The sequence below is a fragment of the Sus scrofa genome, chromosome 13, assembly GCF_000003025.6.
Source record: "Sus scrofa isolate TJ Tabasco breed Duroc chromosome 13, Sscrofa11.1, whole genome shotgun sequence".
NCBI classification, from domain to species: Eukaryota; Metazoa; Chordata; class Mammalia; order Artiodactyla; family Suidae; genus Sus; species Sus scrofa.
This window is the reverse complement of record NC_010455.5, coordinates 206,104,496-206,124,607: the sequence shown is the minus strand read 5'-3', so window position 1 is coordinate 206,124,607 and position 20,112 is coordinate 206,104,496. Positions and strand designations below refer to the sequence as shown.

General features: G+C 52.6%; 1 protein-coding gene and 1 long non-coding RNA gene across 3 annotated transcripts; one reads left to right on the top strand and one right to left on the bottom strand.

The window, feature by feature from the left end:
- On the bottom strand, window positions 621-13,271 carry NDUFV3 (NADH:ubiquinone oxidoreductase subunit V3). Of its 2 annotated transcripts, XM_003358981.5 has the most exons (4): window positions 13,132-13,271; window positions 11,592-11,712; window positions 3,594-4,676; window positions 621-857 (listed from the first exon to the last, which is right to left on the bottom strand). In XM_003358981.5, exons 1-4 carry the CDS (start codon window positions 13,177-13,179, stop codon window positions 694-696), a joined length of 1,416 nt encoding a protein of 471 aa, XP_003359029.4. In that variant the 5' UTR covers window positions 13,180-13,271; the 3' UTR covers window positions 621-693. The 2 variants fall into 2 exon arrangements, with proteins under 2 accessions (XP_003359029.4, XP_020926701.1); XM_021071042.1 differs by lacking the exon at window positions 3,594-4,676.
- Window positions 13,363-17,401, top strand: LOC106505505. Its single transcript, XR_001299987.2, has 3 exons — window positions 13,363-14,670; window positions 16,021-16,155; window positions 16,850-17,401. It is a non-coding gene; the product is annotated as an uncharacterized LOC106505505 (long non-coding RNA).

Here is a 20,112-nt window from a genome sequence, read left to right as displayed (position 1 = left end):
TAGGGGACCGTGCGGCCCCAGGTGAGGGTGCCATGCCCTGGGTGTGCTCCTTCCCCACAGTGGACGGTCACCTCTTCGACACGTGGGCCTGGCGCACAGACCCTGGGTGACACATGGGAGCCCGCTCACACCGCACCCACCCGGGCTGGAGTCATGTCCTCTCCCGAGGGATGCGAACCCACCCGGCCGCCGACACAGGCCGCCCGTCGGCCACGGGACCCAGCAGCTGCTCCGCAGCCCCACCCCAAGGCCACAACGGATGCCTTCGCTGATTCCAAGAGGCTCTGAGCTCACTTCTTTGCAATGCGGTGGTTAAACCCCCATGTCCAATGCATCAAGCACTAGGTCTACAAGTCACAAGCGAGCACCGTGAGCACCGCGCACGCGCACCTGCCGGTAAAGCAGACCGACACCCGCGGGGCGCTCTCGGCAGCGGAATCCCACCTCGGGAAGCACCCGCGAGCCTGATTTTGTGGGCCTGCCCACTGAGTCCTGCTCTGTGACCAAAGAAGGGCTCCCTGTGCGCGGACGTTTCCCCACACACCTGAGGGCCCAGCAGGAGCGTGGCTGGCTCACCGCTCCCTGCACTCGGTGTGGAAGGGACACAAGGACACAGGCCGTGACCGCTGTGCAGATTTTATTTTCCCAGGCAAGGATGCAGGACGGCAGGAGAGGAGACTCTCGGCCGGGCGCTCAGTGGCGGGGGGACTGCCGCCCCGAGGAGGGCTGAGGCATGCGGAATTTGGAGAGCTCCACGTTCAGGTCGAGGAAGGTGTACGTGCTGTACTCATGATGCTGCAGGTTCCTGTACGTGCTGTTGTCGAATGGCTCGGCGGCCGCGGCGGCTGGCGTGGGCTCTGCGGGGGACACAAGGCCGTGAGGACCCCCAAGGAGGGCGCTTCTGGTTAAGTCTTCACGCACGCGCTCGCGCACACACACACACACACACACCCAGCACGTTCTTCATAAGCCCCACTTGGAATGAATACACTGTCTACTCAGAAAAGCCCATGAAGCAATAGCGTCTGAGAAGGCAAACAAATCAGCAGAGAATTGATACTAAAACACACATCAGCCCTGAGGACAGAAGAAACGGGAGACTTCCCACAAGGCGCCCTAACACCTACAGCCGCCCAGGATTTTGAAAACGCCCAGAACCGCTGTGGAGGGGCTTTCAGGTCATCTGCAGATGGAGGAAAAAAGCAGGTCTATGAAAAATCTGCTTCTCAACCATTTACAGGAGAAAAACTTAAAAAGGGAAACTAACGGAGCACCCAAGTCTCTAAATCCAAGAGAAGTGGGCAAAGCCCAGCGGTGTCGGTGAGAGCGACGCCACGTGAAGGGCAGCTGGAAATGACAGGTGTAGTTTTTGTTGTTGAACTTCTGGAGAAGTTGTTGGTAGACTAGATTCATAGACTAAAAAATTCTAACTTAGTCTTATTTCTCTAAGCGGAAAAAAGAATTAAAACCCACACACCTACACAATTGGCAATTTTTTTTCCTGTAGCTTAACATAATTTTAATTAGGAAACAATTACAGCAACAACTACACTTAATTTGTGAGTTTTTTTTTTTGCTTTTTAGGGCCATACCCACAGCATATGGAGGTTCCCAGGCTAGGGGTCGAATCAGAGCTACAGCTACCGGCCTACACCACAGCCACAGCAATACCAGATCCTTAACCCACTGAGCGAGGACAGGAATTGAACCTTTGGCCTAACGGATACTAGTCGGATTTGTTTCCACTGAGCCACGACAGGAACTCCTCTCAATTTATAATTTTGAGGTCACACATGCACAATTGGTAACCTTCAAACTCCGTGTGTGGACGGGGCAGAAGCTCCGGCTCCCCTGCAGCGTGGCCTGAGCAAGCCCACGGGACGGGGGCGGGCTGGGTGGAGGCGGGAGGGGCACTTGGACCCCACCTTCGGCCACGGGGACTCCCTCCCCTCACTCACAATGCAGTTGCCCGTGATCTGAATGCATACCGAAAGCTTCATTTTTCACTTTTTTAGTGGTACGCAACCACGTGACATCTCATTGAACAAAGCGACATCTCCCCATCTCAACGGAGCGGAGGAAGACGCCAAAGCAGACGCCCTACAGTGGGTGTGGGGAGGGTGGAGACTGAAGCAGGGAAGACGAGGGTTTAGAAAACACTCAGCAAGAACCAATCCCTCGGAAGGCAGGGCTGGGCGGCTGGGGGGGAGCTGGCGTCCGCCCACCCGCAGACACCGCCCCTGCAAGTGCGCCACGCTCGGGGCAGGGTCTTTAGCCTCTTAAGCAAGGAGAATTTTGGAAAAATAACCCAACCATGAAAAATGAGAGTTGGGTTGTTTTCAAAAAGAAGCGTGACCTGAAAACTCTACCCCCGCTGTGGTAGCATCCTGAAGGTTCTGGCATCACTCTCAAATTTACAGCCGACTGACTACAACAGGTGCATCAAGAGAGCAGGTCCTGGCATCCCGAGAAGGCTGGCAGGCGCTGGCACTTTGCATATTCATGAAAGGGGGAGAGGATGGAGGGAAGAAGACACCCAAGTCCTGTCAGCGTCCCGAGACCACTGACAGGTTAACTACAGGCAACGAAGCACAGGCGAGGGGCCCCAGACAGGCAGGAGGCGCACACAGGCGGGAGCGCGGCTCGCTGCTGAAGCGCTTCCAGAGCCACAGGTCCTACAGCTGCAGGCCTCTCACTGCTCTGCAGGATCCGCCTGAAGGGCGCTCGATTTTATACAAAAATTCAACGTGGAAGGAAACGGTAGCAAAAGGAAGAACCAGTTTCCCTTTAAAAATTTACGGCAGCATAAAAAGCCCTTCATAAAAATCCCGTGCAGGAAACGCAAGCAGCGGCTGCACCCCTCAGGTAAATCAGACCCAGGCAGGTGGAGGCTTTAACCCCTAACACGCGGCCGCCCCTCAGGAGAGACGGAGACGCCCGGCTAGCTCGCTGAGGGCCACCACGGCGGCTGGGAGCACCGCTCCTCAGCTGGGGGAGCCAGCAGCAAACCCCCCCCCACTCAGTAAGATGCACTGCAGGTTCAAAAACGAGCACTTAGGACACCCTCGGGAGTTCCCGTCGTGGCCCAGCAGTAACGAACCCGACTGGCATCCGTGAGGACATAGGTTCGATCCCTGGCCTCGCTCAGTGGGTTAAGGATCCGGCGTTGCCGTGAGCTTCGGTGTAGGTTGCAGGCACAGCTCAGATCCTGCGTGGCTGTGGCTGTGATACAGGCCCCCTAGCCTGGGAACCTCCATATACCGCGGGTGCGGCCCTAAAAAGACAAAAGAAAAAAGAAAGAAAACGGACGCCCTCCAAAGCGAAGGATGGCGATGCTAAGCTGCCAGTTTTCCAACACGGCACCGGGCGGGGCAGAGTCGGGAGAGCCAGGGGCACGCGCCCCCACGGGGAACGCGCCGTCCCCGTCTCGGGATTTGGGGTGGCGGTGTGTGCACTGGTAAGTAAGAGACACCCTCCGCCCTCTGAGGGCGGCGGGCCTGCAGCCGTCACAGGACCCCAGCACGTCCCTCCGCCCCGCGGCTCCTGAGCCCGACCCCCAAGGACAAGAGGGTCTCGAGCGCACGTCCATGTACCCTGTGTGGCGTCCCGGCCTGCCGTCCCGGGTGCTGCGTCTCCAGCGATGCCAGCCTCCTCCTCGGGCCTCAGCGCCTTCTTCTCAGCGCCCTCATCCTGCCCGTCGGGGACGGCCTTCGGACCCTGTACAAGGGGCCGACCTTCCAGAAGCTCTCCCTTGGCCTCCGCGACGCCCTCTGCCGCCTGCCCTCCCAAGGGCGCTCTGCTGAAGAGGGGAGAGGCCACCTGCCCGCCAGGCTCCGGGACCCGCTCCCCAAGAGGGCGCTCTCCAGTCTCGAGAGGAGTGGCCGGCAGCCGGGCCCCTGCCGGGGTTGCTGCCGGCTCCGCGGACGCTGGGCCGCCCCTGGGGGCTGTGGATAATCCTGATTTTGTGGGGTCAGGTAAGCTTGTTTTAACCTCAGGTGGCTTCTGGCTTTCGGCATCTGCCTCCTCTGATCTGGGTATTTTCTGCGATGGCGTCTCACTTTGCCTGGCGGCCCCTGGGCCTCCTCGTGACCCGGGTGCTGCGGCTTTGGGGGCCCTTCTGTCCTCCGGTGCCCCGGAGCCCCCCTTCCCCTTGGCCTGGCGGGGCCTCTCTGCAGCGGCGAGGTCTGGATGTGGCTGCTGGGGGCCTGGCCTCGCTTCTGCTGGGACGCCTGTTTGGGGGGCTCCACCTGCCAAGGAGCGGGGGGCCTCTGCTTTGGGAGACCCTCCCGGGCTTGTGCTCTTAACTGGACGAACAGCTTCCGAGCCGTCACCCTCCTCTTCGTCGTCGGACTCGGAGTCCGAGGAGCTGGAGGACGAGGAGGACGAGGTCGCGTCCCCCGCCCGGCCCCTGCTCGCCTGCGTGGCTGCTGAATCCGAGCCCTGCTGGCTGAACGGAGACAGGACTTTCCGAGGAAACTCGACCAAAGTCTTTCTCGATGGGAATCTGGGACGCCCTCGGTCTGTGAACAGTGTGCTGTCACCGGGGTTGGGGGGAGCGAGCGTCCCACCTGGCCTCGCAGCCGCTGGGGGGGACGTGGGTGAGGACAGCTGCTGGGACAGTTCAGGGGCTGCCGGGGTGGCCAGCGGTGTGCCCCCCTCCTGTGCCGCCACTACATCTAGGAAACGGCATAAAGAGGAATATCATTTTTAATAGTCAGAAAAACAGTGTAAGTGCATCAAGGTCACAGACATCTCGTTACGTATCAGCTTGTTGCTGATAACATCTTGGACACAAGTCAGGAACCGCTCCGCGGACACCCACGCCTGAGCGAGAGCCAGCCCAGCGAGAAAGAACAGGGAAAAGACGTCCGTGGCTTCCTTGGTAGCTGAGAAGTTTCTTAAATGAGATTTTTACCAACAGAAGTAACAACCTTGTCGCCATCCTTCACAGCGAGGGTGTCTTGATAATTATTATTATTATTACTTTGGTCTTTTAGGGCCACATCCATGGCATATGGAAGCTTCCAGGCTAGGGATCGAATCAGAGCTGCAGGTGCCAGCCTGCACCACAGCCACAGCAACGCCAGATCCGAGCCGAGTCTGCCACTTACCCCACAGCTCACAGCAAAGCCAGCTCCCCGACCCACTGAGCAAGGCCAGGGATCGAACCTACGTCCTCATGGATACTAGTTGGGTTTGTGACTGCTGAGCCATGATGGAGCACCCGATAATTATTTTTAAACTACTATTCCATCTAAATTTAAAGTAGACTACAATATAAAGACATTTTCCAACGATGAAGGTTTAGAAATATATGCTGTCCGTTTTTCTGTAAAGACATTTTTACAAAGAATGCAGGGCCACGTTCACGACATGGAGGTTCCCAGGCCAGGGGTCGAATCGGTTGCTGTGGCCACTGTCCTACACCACAGCCCCAGCAACGCCAGACCTGAGACACACCTGCGACCTACCCCACAGCTCACGGCAACCTGGACCCTTAACCCACTGAGGCCAGGGATCGAACCTGCATCCTCATGGATACTAGTCAGATTCATTTCCGCTGAGCCACAACAGGAACTCCAGAAAAGTGTACGTTCTTAAATCCCTAAACATACTGGTATATCTCAAATACTTAAAAGCTACCCCCACCTTTTAAGTATTTGATGAACCTGAACTCTCTGAACAAATGAGCAAAGCAAAGGTACAGACGAGTGTGGTGTGACGCGGGGAAAACACACACGAGCCTTAGAGCGGGGGGGTGGGGGGGGACGAGGGGGAGGATGACGTGGTTCAAACAGGCAGCCCTGAAAGGAAGAAAATCCTTCAAAATCATGTCATTTGGGGATTTTTTTTTCTGCCACGAAAAAGCATGACAAGACCAAAAAGTCTAAAGTAATTTGCTATCATACACACCCCACTGGAGATGAGGAGTTTTAAAGCATATTCTAAGAAAGTGCTAACAGAAGACTTAGATTTTGTCGGGTTAGTTACAAAAAAGAATGAAATCCCATAGTACACGCATTAGAGCTAATTTCACTCCGTTTTCTCAGGTGGTACATCTTTTTTAACCATGCAGATTAGAAGAAAAATATAGGATGGGTTTTTTGTTTGTTTTAATACAAGAACTTAATTTATTTTTTAGCCACCCCAAGGCGTATGGAGTTCCCGGGCCAGGAATCAGATCTGAGCCGCAGCTGTAAACTACGCTGCAGCTTCCGCACTGTGGATCCTTAACCCACTGTCAGGCTGGGGATCAAACCCACATCCCAGCGCTCCCAAGATGCCACCAATCCCACTGAGCCACAGCGGGAGCTCCTAGGAGGGGTTTTTATAAAATAAAATTACTTTTCAAATCTAAAAGCAAAATTTTAAGAAATACATTACAGATGAGCAAACTCTAAAGCTAGAGTCTTTATTTTCAAGTCTAGGAGTCTATTTTACACTAAAATGTAAATGACTTCTTTAAAGTGGAAAAAAAAAATGTATGCCTAACTTTATAACATTATTGGCATCCAAAAAAAATTTTGTTTTCTGAGCATAGGGAGCTTATAGATCTACAACAAAATAATAGAAAATGATCAAAGAAAACTAAGGAATAACCCCAAATTAGAAATGGGCCAGAGAGGGAGTTCTCTTGTGGTGCAATGGGTTAAGGATCTGGCATTGCCACAGCTGTGGTACAGGTGGCATCCATGGCTTGGGTTTAACCCCTGGCCCAGGAACTTCCACTTGCCTTGGGTGTGCCCACCCCCCAACAAAAAAAGGTTTAAAAAAGAGAAACGGGCCAGAGAGAGGTTACTGGGCAGTGTAAGAGGATACGACTGGACAGCTAAAGCAGTGGGTGACTGTAAAACCATCGGCCCGTCCTCACCACCTCCTCTGTCACCTCCACTCCCTGTCTGATTCTGCGGCTGTGTGCCATCCCAGAATCTGCATTCTGACGGCAGAAGCAGCTCACAGCTCCAGCATCATGTGAAACACAAGGCATGCATAGGCACTGGAACTCTCCCTCTGTCCTTCTAAACACATCGGATACGGCTCAGAAATTCTTATACGCAATGTACAAGACGTGCTGGCCTCCAAACCCTGCTGGCCCGCTCACCTGTCTAATTAATCCGCTTCTGTACTGAGCATGAGTTTTCCAAGGTGAAAAATTAACTTAAAACAAAGGCTTATTTAGACAGGTGGCTTTAAAGAGAAAAAATTATAACACCTCAATGTTCCAAAATTTACTGTGGAGATTTTTACTTTTTAATGCCCAACCCCCACAGCACATGGAAGGTCCCCGGGCCAGGAAGTGAATCCAAGCCACAGCTGTAAACTACACCAAGACTGTGGCAATGCCACATCCTTTAACGAACTGCACTGGATCGGGGTCAAACTTGCACCTCTGCTGTGATCTGAGCAGCTGCAGCTGGATTCTTAACTCACTGTGTCAGAGTGGGAACTCCTATGGAGGTTTCTACATTTTAAATAAGTTATAAAAATATTACAGGTTGGGAAAAAAAAATTTATATGGGTTGGAGGTCCCATTGTGGTTCAGTGATAAGAACCCAACTAGGAGCCATGAGGACTCGGGTTCGATCCCTGGCCTTGCTCAGAGGCTTAAGGATCTGGCATTGCTGTGAGGTCACAGATGCAGCTCCGATCTGGTGTTGCTGTTGCTGTTGCTGTGGCTGTGGTGTAGGCCAGCAGCTGCAGCTCCTTTTCAACCCATAGCCTGGGAACTTCCATATGCTGCAGGCACGAGCCTAAAAAGACCCTCCCCCCCAAAAAATATATATGTTGATTTATCACCTATTGAAATTTTCAAATGAAATTGTGTTTGAAAAGAATAGTCTTATCTACCATATGAAATAAAAATGCTTTAAAGTATCTTTTATTCAGGCTTAGTTATTGGGGGAATCCCACGGAAAGGTTATTAAACTACAGGAACGTTTTTTATCCAGAGCCACCCTCTGACCCACTCAGCACAGGTGCAGCGTCCTGGGACTCAGAGGGAAGCTTTGCCCACGATGATCTGCAGCTGCCACCAGTAACCCTGGGCCAACGTGCCAGTGTGGGTCCCCATCTGCATTCAGCAGTGCAGGACAGTGGCACCCGGAGGCAGGCCACCACGCAGAGGGACAACGGCCCTCACTGTGAATCCAGGTGGGACGTCACCGGTTCCTTTCCAGGAAGCCTCCTGGGTCTGCCTAGGACGGAGGCCTGTACACTCCGTGTGGACGGACTGTCCTTGAAAGACACATGTATGAAACCACGAAGCTACCTCAACAGGACGAGCCAGGGGATCGCACCTCCCAGCACAGGATGGGGGCTCTCGGAGCTGCTTCTAACCCTCAGCGAAGCACTTGCGACCCACAGAAATAAAGGTCCACCAACACTACTGACAGCAGAGGTCTCTACTGCTTCTCTACCTCCTCTGAAAATAGAACTTCAAGGAGTTCCCGCCGTGGCGCAGCGGCCACTGCTGCAGACTGATCCCCTGGCCTGGGAACGTCCATGTGCCTCGGGTGTGGGTGCAGATGCGGCCAAAAAGATAAAAACCCTTGAGTTTCCTGAACTTCTTTTCTGCCTGTTGAACCGTCGACATTCCAGTAGCCCTGCTGAAAGCAGCCTGACCTTGGGTTTGAACAGGGCGGCAGCCCTCCTCCCACACCTCGGCCTTGAGCCACAAGACTAGCTTCAGGCAAAGCACATTCAGAAACGAAGGCGCGTTTCAAAAAGATGTGAAAGAAGAGACGCTGGCGTTGCACATGGTCACGAAGACTCTTTTAAGGTGAGCCTGACTAGTAGTATTTGGGTTTTATTTTTGTTTTAATGAACACATGAGAATTGAGATTTTTTTTCCCAGGAGCAAGACAGTATATTGACTGTAAGTATGGACTGTGGGGCCCTGCTGCCTGGGTTCAAGTCCAGACTCCAGCAACCACATCTGCGTGACCAGGGGCCGCTCAAGAGCTCCCCCCTCCCCCACTTTCTTATCTATGACTCAGGGATACTCACTGTCCCCACCGATGGGGTTGTGGGGACCAGACCCAGGTGACATAACAAGGAGTACGGAAAACAGGGCTGAGAAATGCCAGTTAGAATTAAATACATTGAACACCTATTTCCGGAGATTCCTCACTTACTGAAATGGGGACTTGATGAATTTCGGCTTCCCAACAGAGTCTTTAAAAAGTGACACAGGGAGTTCTTGTCATGGCTTAGTGGTAATGAACCCAACTAATATCCGTGAGGACAAGGGTCCGATCCCTGGCCTCACTCAGTGGCTTAAGGATCCCGTGTTGCCATGAGCTGTGGTGTAGGTCAGCAGCTGCAGCTCCAATCTGACCCCTAGCCTGGGAACCTCCATGTGTCATGGGTGCAGCCCTAAAAAGACAGAAAAAACAGTGCCACAGTTATTCAGTTATTACTGATTGTTGTAAAACAGCCTTGTGACTGAATTCACTGGAACATCAATGCAGGCGAGCCAGGCGGCTGTGCAGGAGGGCACCAGGGGTTTCATGTGCTAATGTGCCCCTGGCAGGCCCCCAGCTTCTGTGCCTTGCTCCCTGATCGCTGACACTTGGGGGGAAACACCCAAACCCACACACAGGGACTCAGAAGCACTATTCTTTTCTCTTCATGCAGGGGTTAGAATTCTCTTTTAAATTATGAGACACAAATGTCATGTGCATTACAGACAGTGTAGTGCTGCCCACCTGACAGCACACGCAGACAGCAGCCCAGGTGCCGCATCTCACATCCACCCAGCAAGACTGGCAGGCTGACCCCACTCAGCACGAAGGGGCTCAGAGGCCGGCAGGGCCCTGCCGAGTCCAGAGGGAGCGGCTGTGTGAGCCCAAGGCCAGTTCCTCGCTCAGTGTTGCGTTCACACTGTCAGAGGCTAAGTGCTCCATTTCTCCTCACATATAGCACGTTTCTAAAAGGGTGATTCGTGGAGCAGAGGCCTTATATTTAAGATACCTATTAGAAAGTGGATAAATTGAAAATTACAAAAGAACCCCAGCATTAAAAATGCAGCAGGCAGGAGTTCCCAGAGTGGCTCAGTGGTTAACGAATCCAACTAAGAACCATGAGGTTGTGGGTTCGATCCCTGGCCTCACTCAGTGGGCTAAGGATCCGGCGTTGCTGTGAGCTGTGGTGTAGGTCGCAGACACAGCTGGGATCCCGCATTGCTGTGGCTCTGGCGTAGGCTGGTGGCTACAGCTCCGATTGGACCCCTAGCCTGGGAACCTCCATATGCCACGGGAGCAGCCCAGCAAATGGCCAAAAGACAAAAAAAAAAAAAAAAATGCAGCAAGCACAGGAGAGAATACGACAATGCTGCTGTTAAATCCAGGCCTCTGGTGGATGGACACACAGACACCACGGGGAGGGTGCGTTTCCTCAGCCAGGGCCGAGGGCATGTGAGAGGCAGTCGGAGGCCGGCTCACTCAACAACGCAGCAGTATTTCATAACCTACCCGTTCTTTGTGTGCAGCTGGAGAGACGAAAAGCATCCACACACTTGCAAATGATCAAATTGAGGAAATGACATTTTGATGAAAATAAGACAAACTCAAGTTACCCTTCTAAACCCCAGCTGGTCAAAGATTTGCAAAGAGACTGTACATGTTACGTACGTATCTTAAGAGGTGACTGACGTTTCGTCAATTAGGACTAAAGGCAATGGACCTGCAGCACCATCAGTTACTGGTACTGAGCAGCGAGGAGAAAAGGCCCAGAAGTAGCTAAAATGGACTGTTGTGTTTCCTATTTTCCTTCCACGAGGGTTTACTACATTGGATTCAGGATAAAAAGTCAAAAACTAGGGATAAAAGTCAATGTGACTGTGGGAAGAGCTGGAAACTGGTTGGAAACAGGCTTCATCAAAGTGCGTCACGGTGGGAGGGCCCTGCTCTGGACCGAGTCTGCAGCCACAAAGGCCCCCTGCGATCCTGGACTGGGGCCAAGCAAAGCCTGGGAGACCACAGCTGAGCCTGACACCGACCAAAGTCACAAGCAGGGAAGAAAAACAAGGGGGGTCACGGCTCCCTCAGGCCAGGATGGGACTAGATCAGGGCCACCAAGTGCCAGAGCCTTTACACCCTGCCTGCCATTGCTACACTGGAGTTTGGCATTTAGAAAACACGGACAGAGGAGTTCCTGACGTGCCGCAGCAGAAACGAATCTGGCTAGGAACCAAGAGGCTGCAGGTTCGATGCCTGGCCTCGCTCCGTGGGTTAAGGATCTGGCGTTGCTGTGGCTGTGGCGTAGGCTACAACTCCGATTAGACCCCTAGCCTGGGAACCTCCATATGCCGTGGGTGCAGCCCTAAAAAGACCAAAAAAAAAAGTTAAAAAGAAAAAAGAAAATACAGACAGAACCAAAACAGGGCTACATGATGCATCAAAGATGGTTACGGTTACGTCACTACTGTGTTGGGTCTAAAATCTATTGCAGATCTTAGGTCTGGTTATAATCTGGACCCTGCTGGGAATGAAGAGTCAAATTAGGCAGCAAGTAAAACTCCTTTTCATGCTTGCGAAGCTGATTCTTTACTCTGCATTCTCTCTCCCTTATGACGACCATCAGAATCTTACTTTTTGGTGGACTTTGCTTCTTAGGATTCGGTGGCCGTTCCTTTTCATTCCTTCCTGATTCTGCAGAGAGAGAAACTGCAGGAGCGAGTCCGCGAAATACTCCTCCTTCTAGGAGCACCGTCTGTCAAAAGGATGGAACGCACACAGACACCTGAGAAATATGCCAACAGTTATTACAACACGAACACTATATTACAACATATACGTGCCTTGCATTCATAGGGCATATTTCTAATGGTTATTACAATTTTCATAATCTATGTGCATTATGGAAATTTCGGAAAACACAAAAAAAAGCTGCAAGGAAAAAAACACCGGAGTTCAAGGACTGTCGCTGCTAACAGCTGGGTATTTTTCCAACCAGACTTTTACCTGAGCACACTTTCTTGTAATCTCCAATTAACTACCGACCTACAAAATACCGATTCATTTTGTAAAATGTTTTCCTGTGCTTAAATAGAAGCACTATCTACCCATTAAAAACAAGGTAGATGAATAGCAGTGGTTTCAACACTGTCTACCATCTATGGTAAGTGGAAAACATTGCATAGCACATTAACTCACTCAGCACATATTTACCAAGGCCTACTGTGTGCTGGGTCCTATTCCAGTGCTGGACACAGAGCAGAGGCGCTTACAGCACACAGGTGAAGGTGAAACGTTTGCTTCTTATGCTTATGACAGAAGCATGTGTGTATATGTTTACATGACAGCTTAAAAAACTAGGTGAGTAGGGTAAGTAGTGGACTCTCGGACAAGAGATGTCGTCCACCTTTTGCACTTGATTTTGCAACCATTAGCTTTTGCTTTTGTAACAAGAGCCCCTTCTAATTTTAAACAGAGTGAAGGGGACTTGGCTTTTTCTACATGGAGAAAGGAAGCCTTTCTTTCTCCAAAGACCAGCCTAGAGTTCCTGTCCTGCCGCAGTGGAAACGAATCTCACTGGTATCCATGAGGACGCAGGTTCCATCCCTGGCCTCGCTCAGTGGGCTAAGGATCCGGCGTGGCCCTGAGCTGTGGTGTAGGTCGCAGACGCGGCTCAGATCCCGCGTTGCTGGGGGTGTGCTGTAGGCCGGCGGCTACAGCTCCGACTGGACCCCTAGCCTGGGAACCTCCATATGCCGCGGATGCGGCCCTAAAAATACCAAAAAAAAAAAAAAAAAAAAAAAAAAAAAAAAAGGACCAGCCTGGTCCTTCTTGTGGCTGCCAAGTAAGCTACCCGGCCAACCAAGCGCCTGAAAATTCCCTCATTTCCTCTCGAGTTAAATAAGCAATAAAGACACTGTCCTCAACGGTTCTAACGCTGATCGGGCGGGACCTCTGCGGCCCCACACCTGTCCGTGGCCTGGACAGCACACCGGGGGCTGCAATGACCCAGGCCACGCCCCGGGCCCGGCCCCCCATTCCCCGCACCCAGCGCCCTCTCCTCGGCCAGGGAAGCGAGGTCAGGGCGTCCCGGGACGGCCGGAGTGACCGTCAGGGCCGCAGGCTCGCCCCGGCGCTCCACGGGCTCCCGGCCGCCGGCTCGGCACCGCTTTACCTTCAGCGCCCTGGCCCGTCCTTGCCGCAGCAGAAGCGAGGCCGCCATGGCTGTGACTCCTACGCGCCCGCCCGGAGCCGCGCCGGGAGGGCGGAGGTCGCCCCGGACTGACGCGTGGCGGCCCGCCCCCTTGAAGGAGGAGGCCAATCACAGGCAGGGACGGCGAGGGGCGGGGCAGCGGCCGCTGCGCGCGCACCACACCCGAGGTCCTGCGCGCGCAACCGGGCCGCCTCCCCGCGCCGCGCCTCGAAGCCACGCCCCCGGGAAGAGCCGCCAGGCGCAGGCGGGTTGTTCTTTCTGACCCGGGTGACCCTTGGGCCTGGGCGCGGGGACACCGAGGTGGGTGTGGCGGGTGCCATTGTCGCTCTCCGACCGCATGGTTCCCTGTGGTCGTCCAGCAGGGCAGGTGGCGCCGTGGACCGCGCTAGTCTCTTAGCTGGGCAGTTCAGAAATGCAAGCTTTATTTTACCTGAGGGTTTATTGCTTGCAGTGCAATGACTCCCCCAAGTTAGATATAAACATGGCGTAGGTGTGGTTAGCCTTTCTTCTCCATATTTATATATATATATTTATGGCCACACCTTCGGCATATGGAAGTTCCCCAGGCCGGGGACTGAATCCCAGCCGCAGCGGTGGCAATGCCGGATCTTTAACCCACTGCTCCTGGCAGAGGATCCACCCTGCACCATGCAGGACCCCAGCCGCTACAGGGGACCCTTAACCCACTGTGCCCCAGCGGTAACTCCCCTCTAACTATTGATCCTGCCTTCTCACCACGGCCACTGCTGGATTCGGAGGAGCCTGTCCACACCTCAACTCCATCCGGGAGAGTCCCTCCACCTTGGCTAAGGCTGGAGATTCATTCTGGTCACAAGATACATGGGCAAAACAGATTCCCCCATGAAATTGTGCCCCAAAGGATTTAAAAAAAAAAAAAGTCATATAAGATTAACAGAAGCTTCTGTTAGGTGACTAACAGAAATTCTTGAGCTTCCCTAATAAAACAGCAGCTGAGGGAACAGCTGGCCAGAAACTAACCGGCTTTTAACCTGCCTTCACTGACCAAACTCAACTTAATTACTTTGGACCCCTTAACACACCTCCCCCCATAGATAACCCTGTGACCTATAGTGACAGAGGCTTTAGTGGTTTTCCCAGAGTTGGGAGTGGGCTTCTGTCAGGTTCAAGCCAGCTCAGACTGGTTGGAATCACCAAGACCGAAACCGGGCCTGTGCCATTTGTCGTTGGAGCTAAGAGGGCTGAAGACTCCAAACTCAGATCATGCTAAGGGCTTCCATTTTTGATGTGGCTCCCATGAGGAGTCGTGTGACTCAGCCTTTCCCTGCCTGCAACCTCCTTTCCCCGCACCTAAGACCACCTGCTTCCTCGTCCCATCGTCATCGCAAGCCCGTCACCTTTGGGGAAGTGGATTTCGGATTTGTTCTCCCATCTCCTCAATGGACAGTCGCCTTGCGAATAAACCCTCCCTCTGATGCACACCTCGGGGTCTCAGCGTGTGGTTTGCTGCACGTTGGGCAGGTGAGCCTAGTTCAGTAACACCCAGACCCTTGTCGAGGGGGCTTCTGGCAAGCAGAGGCAATGGGACCTGCCACCATCCATCCTGGGAAGCAAGGACAACAATTCAAGCCCTAGAGTGGTATTGAGAAAGGAGTCTGTCCCTATAGAGTGAAGGAAGAAAACATGCTGACAGAAGCATCTTCCTTTGCCCAAACCGAATTAACTCAGTCGCCTCCAGGGGAAAGTTGACACGTGTCTTCATGAACTGTGCTTACTTTATAGGTGATTAAGAATATTGAACGTTAGAGTTCCCGTCATGGCTCAGCAGTTAACAAATCCAACTAGGAACCATGAGGTTGCGGGTTTGATCCCTGGACTTGCTCATTGGGTTAAGGATCTGGTGTTGCCCTGAGCTGTGGTGTAGATTGCAAACGCAGCTCGGATCCCACGCTGCTGTGGCTCTGACGTAGGCCAGTAGCTACAGCTGCATTCAGACCCCTAGCCTGGGAACCTCCATATGCCACGGGAGCGGCCCTAGAAAAAGGCAAAAAGACAAAAAAAAAAAAAAAAAAAGAATATTGAAGGTTGGGAGTTCCCTTCGTGGCTCAGCAGTTAAAGAACCTGACTAGCATCCATGAGGTTGTGGGTTTGATCCCTGGCCTCACTCAGTGGGTTAAGGATCTGGCAGTGCCATGAGCCGTGGTGTAAGTCACAGATGCGGCTTGGATCTGGCGTTGCTGTAGCTGTGTTGTAGGCTGGCAGCTGCCCCTCTGGTTAGACCCCTAGCCTGGGAGCCTCCATGTGCCTCGGGTGCGGCCCGCCACAGCTGCCCCTTGGGGATGCCGAGCTGGAATTGGGAAGTCCACCTCCTCCCCTTCACGGGATCCAGAGGCCCCAGTTGCCTCTACCAGCCTTGGTATCACCTAAGGGTCGACCTAAGGCTCGGGGACACAGTGAAAAGACCACCAGTCCACGAGGCGGGGTCAGCAGCCAGCGTGACCTGGGGAGGGGCACATGGTTGCGGCAGCCCTGGGGGGAAGCTCCCCGTGGGGTGGGTGGAGGGCATCTTGATGGCTTCCAAAAAAAGCAGCGTGATTGTGGGCGTGAGGGTAACCATGGCAACAGTATTTTTGGGGGGGCAAAAGGTAGGTGCTGTGGGTTAAGTTCTATTTGGGACAAAATGAGGACTATAGCCCTGGAGACGGCGTCTCAGCTCTGAGGACCTGCTCTGAAGAGGTGGGGAAGGTCAGTGTATTTATGATTTTAGTGGCGGAGGGGGGGAACATGCAGTCAGGCACACATTTTGGCAGAAGGTCGCTGCTCGTCTCCTGAAGGTTCCTGCTGGTCACAAGGAGCCGACGTCTTTTCTAGATACGAGAAGATGCAAGAAATTGAGCTCATCAGATCTCCTGAAGACATCTAACTCTCTGAAGACCTGTTCTGCCAGTTTTTCCCAGAGCGCCTCACGCCTGATCTCTGCCCTGAACTCGTCGCAGGGGCTGGAAGGTCAGTGGCCGCAGCGGCTCGTGACTTTGTCTTTGTAGAGGCAGGTGGCAGATGCCAGCTTTTAGTTGGCGTAGGCCTGGCGGGAGCAGGTCCCACTGGGCAGCTGCTGAGGCAGGTGGGGAAGCTGGTGCAGGCTTATGCTGCCTTTGGCCAAAGGGAACAGAAATGACAGGACCAAGAGGCAAATAGAAAAGAGAAAAATCAAACAGCGGCCAGAGGCAGGGCCAGTGGTTTCACAAGTAATTGTACAGAGGGGTTATATCATTATCCTCGTCGTCAGAAAATTCTAGATTTTGCTGACAGTGGGGGTCCTTCCCTGGCTGTTAGTTCTCTGCCCAAAGGCTTTCTGCAGGCAGGCTCCTGTCCCCTCTGCCTGCAGCTCTAGGAATACTGCATTTGCAGCCTTGGTTCCCGCAGTGCCTGCATTTTTGAACGTGGCTCCCGTGAAGTCTTGTAACTCAGGTTACAAGTGACACCTGTGCCTCACCTGTCCCCACCTCCACTCTCCCTTCCCCACACCTAAGACCGCCTGCCTCCTTATCACATAGATATCTCAAGCCCCTCGCCTTCCAAAACGTTTGTCTAAGTTCCTTAATTCATCACACAACATTTAAACTGCTAGAAATCCCCCGTCTCCCGCCAAGCATGAATTAAGCTTCTTTTAAAGATAACCAGGCGTTCCCTACCCGTTCAGGAGCTGGTGTTGTCACTGCTGTGGCGCTGGTTGGATCCCTGGCCCGGGAACGTCTGCATGCTGAGGGCGTGGCCAAGAACCCAAAAAGGTAACTGGATTCCTGGAGCATCATGTGGACGCAGTGATGGGTCCTGAACTCAGCGGTGTTCGGGCACAAGAGGAAAATAAAAATACTCCGCTATCGCACCTTCCATACACACGCCCTCACTGTGCATGCTGAGCTAACACGCGCGTTCTTTGTAAGCCTCAAAGGAAATGCATTATGGTAGTAGCCTATGTAGATGAATACAGTTGAATTATGGGTTTTGACAATTTTTTCAAAGCTTTCAGTAACGGTGTCGTTTTCAAATATTGTTTAGAATGACCATGTATAGTATACTTTACTAGGTTAGTAAGACAAGTTTTTTTTACAAAAGGATAGAAACAAGAGGTTGCTCAGCAAACAGGAAAAGTAAATTTAAAGTGCTTATATAAAGAAAAATAAGGACCTAAGGAAAGTTGAAGTTATGTTGGATATATATAAACTGCGTTGTTTTTTTTTTTCTTTTTGGCCATCCTGCCTAAGGAGTTTCTGGGCCAGGGATCCGATCAGATCCAAGCCACGGCTGCAGCAACGCCAGATCCTTTAATCCACTGTGCCAGGCTGGGGAAGGAACCTGCATCCCGGTGCTACAGAGACGCCAGCAATCCTGTTGTGCCACTACGGGAACTCCTAACACTGTGTTTTATTTGTTTATGTTTTTAGGGCCTTACCTTCGGTGTAGGGAAGTTCCCAGGCTAGGGGTTCAATGGGAGCAGTAGCTGCCAGCCTACACCACAGCCAAAGCAACTTGTGATCTGAGCCACATCTGCGACCCACACCGCAGCTCACGGCAATACTGGATCCTTAACCCATTGAGCGGGGCCAAGGATTGAACCCCCATCCTCATGGATACCAGTCGCATTTGTTACTGCTGAGCCACCGTGGGAACTCCCCTAAAACTGTGTTTTAAAATGTATGTAGTGACTTCTATTTCTGGCGGTATTTGGCCTTAGATGTGATGAAAAACCCTCAGGTTAGAAACGTCTGATTAGCAATGGTGGGTGTAATGTTACAGGCATAATTTCAAATCACTGGTTCTGTTCCCCGTGCCGCCGCTGGCTCCTGTTCGTGATTGCTGCGAGGTGAAGTCCTAGAAGCTCGTGTTTCTGGGCTCTTCTTTGTGGGAATTCCCAAGTCCTGGATTGAGAGTGCATTTCTGCAGAGTGGCTCTGGGCTTTGTCTGCCGGACTCTGCTGAGTGCTGCTTATCTTGGTCTGGCATGACCATTTTTCTCACAGTTTGGAATGTCCTGGACCACAGGAAGTCTGTGTCCCCAGGGGCCAAAAACCAGAGGAGCAAGAAACACGAGAGCGCGCTGGGAGCATTTGCTGATCTCAGTAAGCAAAGCCTGGGTGTTGCTGACACCAGCGGGGGAGGAGATGGGACTTGGGCCCCGTGAACCCTCAGGCGAGGCTGGAGAGCAGGGAAAGCAGGCCTGCGGAGGAGCTGCCCTGAACTGATGACGGGGGAACCTGGGCAAGGCCACCCGTCAGCAAAGGCACCTAGCAAGGAAAGCCACAGGGAGGGGGTCCCACGCAGGGGAAAATGTCTCAAGGCCTATTTTCTCTGGAGCCTGGAGTTAAAACACACCCAGGAGTTTGCATGGTCAACCCCGCCAGTATCTTTGAGGACAAAGGTTCGACCCCTGGCCTGGCTCTGTGGGTTAAGGATCCTGCATTGCTTGGCCATGGTGTAGGCTGGCAGCTGCAGCTCCGATTCAACCCCTAGCCTGGGAACCTCCACATCCCACAGGTGTGGCCCTAAAAAAAAACCAAACCAAACAAACAAAAACAAAAAAACCAAAATAAAACAAAACCAAACCATGCCCCCTTTCCTTGGCCCCAGGACGTTCCAAGCTATTTAACTGTGTAAAAATGAAAACTTCTCTCTAGCAAAAGGTACTGTAAAAGGTGAAATGACAAGCCACAAACTGGGAAATCCGTTAACTCCTGAGGAAACATTGTTAATGTCCATTTAAACTCTCCTTTTTGGGAGTTCCCATCGTGGCGCAGTGGAAATGAATCCGACCAGGAACCCTGAGGTTGCGGGTTCGATCCCTGGCCTTGCTCAGTGGGCTAAGGATCCGGCGTGGCCGTGAGCTGTGGTGTAGGTCGAAGACACGGCAGCTGTAGCTCTGATTCTACCCCCGGCCTGGGAACCTCCATATGCCGTGGGTTTGGCCCTGAAAAGACAAACAAACAAACAAACAAAAAGGTTGAGCTTTATTGAGATATACTTGACAAAACACTGTGTAAGTCTAAGGCACGTAGTGTGAGGGTTTGACGTGCACGGCTGACCCTCGAGCAACGGGGTTTGACGTGCCTGAGCCCACGTACGCGTCCTTGTTTTGCGATAACTATCGCATCTATGTTTTCCAGTTACACACCTTTTTATTCACGAAGTGTAGGGAAAAGTTTGTGTCTGAATAACATTCACGATACGGAGCCAAAAGAACCAGGGTTTGCGTCCTGATTCTGTGCAAACCGTGCTGGCTTCCTGCTCTTGGGGGAGGTGCCTTTGTCGTGGAGGACAAGACAGCAATACAAGCGTTTTATTTTATTTTATTTTTTCTCTTTTTTGGGCTACACCTGTAGCCATATGGAGGTTCCCAGGCTAGGGGTCGAATCAGAGCTACAGCTGCCGGCCTACGCCACAGCCACAGCAACACAGGATCCAAGCGGCATCTGCGACCTACACCACAGCTCATGGCAATGCCAGATCCTTAACCCACTGGGCAAGGCCAGGGATGGAACCCTTGTCCTCATGGATACTAGTTGCATTCGTGACTGCTGAGCCATGCCCGGCGGGACCTCCAGTATGTGCAGTTTGATGGCACTGGGGGCGGCACCCCTGATCCCTGAGTTGTTCAAGGATCAGGTGTATACACGGCGAACGTGTTAAGGTAACTTCTCTCACCTCCCTTAAGGACAATGTTTAAAGAAATTATGGTGAGAACTTCTAAGATGATGAACTGGCCAGTATGCACCCCAATATTGCCACCTCTGGTCACCGTGCCCAGCACCACACACCCAGAACTTATCTTGTTACCGGAGGTGTGTAGCCTTCAGCGCCTTCTTCCATTTCCTCCCGACTCTCCCCGAGACCGGGGATCAAACCCACAACCTCATGGTTCCTAGTCGGATTCGTTTCCACTGCACCCCGATGGGAGCGTCCCTTTTGA

Bases quoted from the DNA above. Each gene is read 5' to 3' on its own strand.
- NDUFV3 (XM_003358981.5), bottom strand. From the start codon at position 13,179: ATGGCGGCCTCGCTTCTGCTGCGGCAAGGACGGGCCAGGGCGCTGAAG. The intron at 4,677-11,591 runs GTAAGATTCTGA...GCCGTTTCCTAG, and splicing joins GAAGCAAAGTCCACCAAAAA to ATGTAGTGGCGGCACAGGAG. The intron at 858-3,593 runs GTACATGGACGT...TGTCCCCCGCAG, and splicing joins AGGCCGGGACGCCACACAGG to AGCCCACGCCAGCCGCCGCG.